Below are 6,878 nucleotides of genomic sequence, written 5' to 3' on the forward strand. Positions count from 1 at the left end.
TAAACCAGCTATTTACGATAAGAACGATGAGAGACGTTTAGGAAAACACTGATTACATTGGAGAGTAAGACAAAAGTCATGCCGAGACAGGATGAAAAACAAACGAAAAAGTTGACAACAGTTAGTGAGAACTTTTAGACAACATATAATGGATAAAAACAACACTACAAAATAAATAAGGGATGGATCAATTGAAGAATTACTTTATTGGGATTATCAACGAATTCTGTTATTTGCTCTTGAGATGGATCTTTAGACATATCTTGTCGGTCGGATGATAATTCATCCATCAGTATTTCACTGCATTTATGACAATTTTCTTGATTAATTGAAGCTTCCGATGCATAATCTTCATCATTCTCTTCCGTTACAATGGACATACGGTCAGGATACCCAATGACAATTTGTTTTATTTCCACATTACGGCTTGATATTAGGTTATTATCAGTCGTTTGTGATGGCTGATATTTGATATCATCATCATCACCACCACCACTATTATTATTATTAACAAATGCTTTCTCTGCATTTGGTTCATAACCATCGTCATCTGCTTTTAAATGTATTTTTCCTGCAGATACTGATTGTCGGTTATCCATAGAGTACGTTAACAATTTTGCAATGTCGAATAATTCATCCAAAGTGTCATATTCATCATCACACTGTGTAACACCGGCTGTGTCATTTTCGCTATCAATCGGGGAGTGAGACTTATTATCTGTAGAGTTTATTAATTTCACATTTTTAAACACAATTTCATCGTCTTCTGTTTGTTTATTGGCAATATTATGATGGGCAGTAATTGAAGAAACCAGTTCTGGCTTACACTGAGTATCACTCTACAAGTAGACCAGTAGCAATAGGATGGGTCACAACAAAGAGGAACGAAATAGATAGAATGATATTTGATTAGATAATGACGTATAACTTATCATCATTAAAAACAAACGAATGCATTTACATAAAAGTTCTCGTCACAAATTAATATTAGCTGGAGAAGCGCTAAGAACTAGAGTTTGGGGGGAGGTTTTGCTTTAGTTTAGGGTTTATCCAGGAGTGCATAGACACCTATCATGTAAACGAGATTAAACTCAGGGCCTTCAGGTTTATAGGAAAACAAGATATGACTGTGTGATTAAATTGGAATATGAAAATCCCTAATGTCAAATTCAGTGAGTGATAATCGTGAAAACTATCTCACTCCTCACAGCGAATTGGTTGATTCCACAAGTCAGTTTCCTGCTACGGTATACGAAAATTTAAATAAGAATGATGTAAACTGTAAATAACCTCTACAACTGCTCATTTTCGGATAAACCAACAGTATATCGACACAGTTTAAACTAATTCTAGTATTTTATTTATTTATTTAAACACATAAATATTGGTACAAGGAAGCACCAGATAAATATGCGCCTCACAAATCGCATTTGATTTGTGTGAGGGCTGTGATACTGCTCAGGTGCCCAAACTGAAGCAGGTGGTTTTCTTAGGGGGCCACACCCCGAGCCTTTGACCTGAAGGTCTAGTCCACAAGGCAGTGGAGCATCGTGAGGAGATGCAGTCCCATGGTAGCCGGTGACCAATGATTGGTTCATACGCCATTTTTTCCTTCAGGATCCTGGAGCCCATGTTCACCATTGGTTTGGAATCAGCGGTTTTTCCAACTCCCCCTTAGGTGAACTCCTCCGGTTCCCAGCAACCCGGTTAAAGTCGCCGAACATTCGCTTTTCGTCCTCTCAATTTGGTAAACAACACCCGGTGTCACGAGAAGGCAGTGAGTAGGACTTCCTTGACAGAGGCTATATATTCGCGTGGCCATATGAGAGCATTTCGAGAGGGAGAGCGGACTCTCCCCACTCTCGGCCGTACCAGGGCATTTGGGGGCAAAACTAATTCTAGTGAATAAACCGTTACTATTACTAGCACATTGAGGGAGCAACCAACATTTCTTTGTGAGTAATGTACAGTTTGAAGAATCGGGACGGTTCTACCAATTTATGTCAATACAAAAAAGTCCACATTATTTTGAAAATATACAGACAAGGAAAAAAAAGTGATGAAACTCTATTCCGCTGACTTAAACAATGAGTATTTCAAAGAAAACAACTGCTTTATTCAACTCAACTAAAAGGTTAATTAATGAGGAAATATTTTTTATATAAAATAAAATATATTGATTTGTAATTATTATCACATCTTTTGAAAGTATTACTAAGAAACTTTCATATCATTATTTTCATTTAATCTAGTTGTTTAGAGTTAAAAATTACAAAAAGGAAAAAAGAAGTTGTGTATAAATTGATAAAACTTAACAATAGGTAAATATATATCTAAACATCCTACGTTGGTTTACACAAAGAATGTTCTACCACTCAGTTACATTTCAATAAGCTAAGTTGAACTTTTACTTCTCTTTGAAAGAAGTACATTTTATTGAGGATAGGCACAATTTGACAAACTATTAAGAGCCAAGAAATTACAGATAGATATTGTGGTATACTCTCCACTGTTCAATAACAGTTAACAATAACAAGTTATCTGACGATGAGATACAGAAATATCAATGTTCATGATAATGGCAATGTTATCAGGACACTAAGTTAGAATCCAAAGGATCTTACCTCAAGACTTTAGAGTGTACATTATACTATTTGAAGACGATATAGACATTAGAAGTGGTGGAGATTATGAAGTATCCGAAATTTTCAAACACGAAACATCTAGACAGTCTCATACTTATTTCTCAACTATTTAGATAATCGAATCATTTAAAATAATCAATTTTCTGAAAAAAAACACTTCCTTTCAACTAATCTTTTTATTTGCGACACAAATCAGACTAACTGTAAAAGATAATCTACTACATGTATGATTAGTGCGAAGGCAAAAAAGTCAAACAACTGGTTTTCAAATATGTGCCTTAATTGTTTGTATATCACCATGTTTGGCAGAAAAAAAAAACCGAAAATAGTAAATATAAATAAACCTGAATACAAATGGAGATTAAAGTAAACTTATATCACTAGAAATACTTATCAACGCGTTATGATTCCTCTAATTTCGTCAGTTAATAATTACTAATATTTTTAATAGCAGGAGTTACGTATTCTTGAAAAAACATAATGTACTTTAAGCAACTGACAAAATACATTATTATGCTAATCAATAATGATGATGCGTACATTTTAGTGATATAATGCGACAAATGCTTCCAAAGAAGTGTTAGTGTTTAATAAGCAACGCTGAAGTTAGGCATAGGTTATCATGTAAAGAACTGCAGACCTCTTGATTGACATTCATGTATTAGTCACAAGTTATGGGTGGAAACAGCAAAATAGCCTAAGATGACTAAGTATAGCAAACATACTTATGATTTATTTTCCTTTCACACTTGTTTTATTATTATTATTATTATTACTATTATTATGCGATAGTTTCCATTCCCCGATATTATTCATTAATTACAAAATGCATCCTGGTGTTGTTTTCACTGCCTATGATATTAATTAGACTATCTTCTATGGCGTTGCTGCTGAGAATTGTGCTGACTGAAATCAGTGGACATCTCTACGATAAGTCCTACATTGTTTATAACTAACTAATAACAAGTACACTTATTATTTAATATGACCTGAAAATACAGAAAATAAATAATTTTCTGTAAAAAAAAACTGTGGAAACTTATTTCTGTACTGGTCGTTTGAATCTTCCTACTGGTGTTTAGGTCTGAAACCGATCAGTCTCTTATCGGCATATGTGTACCTTGCGCGGATTGCCTCGATATTGCCTCATTATAAACAGAGATGGGTAGCGGCTAGCAATAAATTGTACTGTTATTTAAATAACTGCTATGTTGAATTATCATTTTCGCAATTTAAACAGTTGTTTATATTTTTAGTGAATACAATCTGTAAATTGATTCCATGCATATGAAAATATTTTATGAATAATAACTTCAAATTTTGGTAAACAATCCAGCTACACAAAAGTAGTCGTGTGTGAATTGTTAGCTATCGTTATTGAGAGTGAAATAATGAAGTATAAACAAATAAATTGAAATTTTTCCCACTCAATTCATTTTTATTGTTTTGTTGCTCAGATGTCAATTATTTATGTAGTTCGTCAGATTATATTTATTCACATTACGGTCCTTGGACAAGAATTTCATAATAATATCTCTTATGAATGAACATGCGATTATACTTCCAATGCTTAGTGTGGTAAAACAGGAGTTAAGGTATTTTCTGCTACTGATAAAATTATTATTTAAATCACTTTTCTAATATTGAAGTAATATGCAAGTGAGACAGCTACTCACCAAGTACAATGGGAGGTCGTTGAGCGATATTAAGAGTTGATTCAAGCTAAACATGCAAATCATTAAATGACGGCTCAGCAGTCTAGGGGATAAGCGATCACGTGCTAGACCTAAGACCCTGGGGTCAAGCACAGTGGGATCATGGATGCCCACTGCCAAGAATTCTCAGAATAAAACAGTGCTTCCTGGTTTACGCCGGGAAATAGAAGCAAATATGAAAAGGATGAATGACAACTGGAAAGGAAGGTCCAGGACAGAGTTGGATGGAGAATGCTGGTGAGCGGCATATGCTCCTCGACGAGGGGTAAAAGGCGTAAATAAGTGATTAAGTAAGTACAAGTTATTATCGTATGACGCATGAAAAAATATACATAAAAGGGTATAACAAGAAGTGGAAAAAGTCAAGTTAGCCAACTTTAATCATTTGTCTTTTCAACGATAAAGATATGAAAATGTAATCCTCTCAAAAAAAACATATCACTACTATAAAATCTATGTGAAAATTTGCATCTATAAAAGTAAGAACAAATAACTGTGTTAGCAACCTGACGAAAATAGTAGTGTAAATGTTTACCTACGATTTTTCTTTAGTTCAGTGGATGATTTTACTAAACAACTGTATTTGATTTTGGTTTTTTTTACCCCGTGTAAATGAGAAAAGAAACTAAAATAAAATGGCCATTTTTAACGAGTTTTAATTACTAGGAAGAAACTAGTAAAACTAATTTGTATGATTTCTGCAGTGTTAACACGAAAATCATAACATCTCAATAAAGTTAATTGTTCAGCCATCCAAAAATGACTGACTACTGTTAGTGAATTATTAGAACGAAGATATACCTGACGGATGGTTTCCAGGTTTGGCTAAGTGGACACTCAACAGTCAGAGGATAGCAACTAGCGGATATTAAATGCTACCTAAACGAATTTACATATCCTATGTCACGTAGCACCATAAAACATTTCTTCATATGTAAAAATGTATTAGCTGTTTGTATGTACATATATTAGTTACACAGAAAACCCAGCTGTCTATTGAGATATCTTACTTTTATTAAAAGGTAGTAGAAACATTTTGATTAGTTTAAATTCACACTGTAAGAATAAATAAAAATGAGGTAACTATTCAAAAACAAAATAAGTATCACCATACTTTACTCAGTCATGTGATAACTAAGTATCCAACAATGTATGATAAACTATACGACAGCATTGTTTTAGTGGCAATCTGATCTACATTACGCAATTAAAATATAACTGTGGGAAATATATCTGCTAAATACTCATTCCTCTATGTCATAGAAATATAGATGATTTTTACGTCTACTTACTCCATCATGCTGATTTTCTTGTTTATGTATAATTATTTCCAATTCTCTTTGATCATCATGTTCATTATATGAATCCATCATGTTAAACAATTTCTAAAGGACAAAAAACACAGTGATTGAAAAGTTCTGACAATTGAATATAAATAACTACCTTAACGGTTGCCTAATTTTATGAAACTGGTCTGAAAAATGGGGAAATTAATGGAAGCAACGCAAACTGAAACGGATTGCACGAGCTAAAATCTTAGTGTCATGGAAAGATGATCATTTATATATTTAAACATATAAACATTGGTACAAGGAGGCAGCAAATATATATGCGCCACACATCAAATGATTTGTGTGAGGGCTGAGATACTGCCCAGGCGCTCAAACCGAAGCAGGGTTTATTGTAAGGTCACTGAAGCTTTTACACAGCTAAAACTGTTGATTGGAAGGCTAAGAAACACAAATCCTGGAAAAATAGGGCAACAAAAAGATGGACCACACAAACGAATTGACAATGATGTAAAGAATTAAAGGGTATAAGTGTAATACAATCAAAAAATGAGTATGAGAAGTATTTATTAAGAGACATAGTTCGATAAAAAAGACTTGATTTGGTTAAGTGAGATCGTATCCCTTGTCAGTCAGTCAGTCAGTCACAACATAGAACTTCGTACGTACGTACATAGGTTCGATTTTCCATACCACATTAGCACAGATATGCAGTTGTCGATTCAAATCCCATAGTGGTAGAAGTAGTAAGAGTATAAGCATTAATGTGAAAGATCAGGGTCTGAATATGTTATTGAAGGAGTATAATCCAGGGAAATTTGAAAAGAGAAAAAAGATAGATAGGTCTTTAACTATCGGTCGCTATCATCTCGCGAATCCCAACCAGGTAGTTTACACCTACCAGCATGGCTCAGTCCAATTGTTAGAGACTTCATGGATTTGTGACACGTTTTGGTCTGGCCGTCCATAGCTTTCTTCCAACCTACTCCTACACCATAAAACATTGCACGTCGAGGCAGTCGGTGGTTGGGCATACGTAACACATGTCCCAGCTATCTCAACTGATGAAGTTTCAACACTTCATCAATCGATTTGCCATCCTTACCTAGTACCCGTTTCCTAACAACTGCATTACTCACTCAGTGGCCCCAGGATATACGAGCAATGCGTCGAAGACACCTATGATCGAATACTAGTAGCCTACGAATATCCTCTACTCTTATCGGCCA

The 6,878-nt window shown here is 34.3% G+C and overlaps 1 protein-coding gene across 1 annotated transcript in view; it reads right to left on the minus strand.

Moving 5' to 3' along the window:
• The window catches only part of Smp_153990 (hypothetical protein), a gene marked incomplete at both ends in the record, with an annotated part of 58,932 nt that extends 53,199 nt beyond the window's left edge, over window positions 1-5,733 (minus strand). The window contains 2 exons of the mRNA XM_018796972.1: window positions 204-839; window positions 5,653-5,733. Of these exons, the coding sequence (XP_018652060.1) occupies window positions 204-839; window positions 5,653-5,733 (717 nt within the window). The remainder of the gene's footprint in view (window positions 1-203; window positions 840-5,652) is intronic.
• Between the last annotated feature and the right edge of the window lie 1,145 nt (window positions 5,734-6,878).

This window comes from Schistosoma mansoni, chromosome 4 (assembly GCF_000237925.1).
Source record: "Schistosoma mansoni strain Puerto Rico chromosome 4, complete genome".
NCBI classification, from domain to species: domain Eukaryota; kingdom Metazoa; phylum Platyhelminthes; class Trematoda; order Strigeidida; family Schistosomatidae; genus Schistosoma; species Schistosoma mansoni.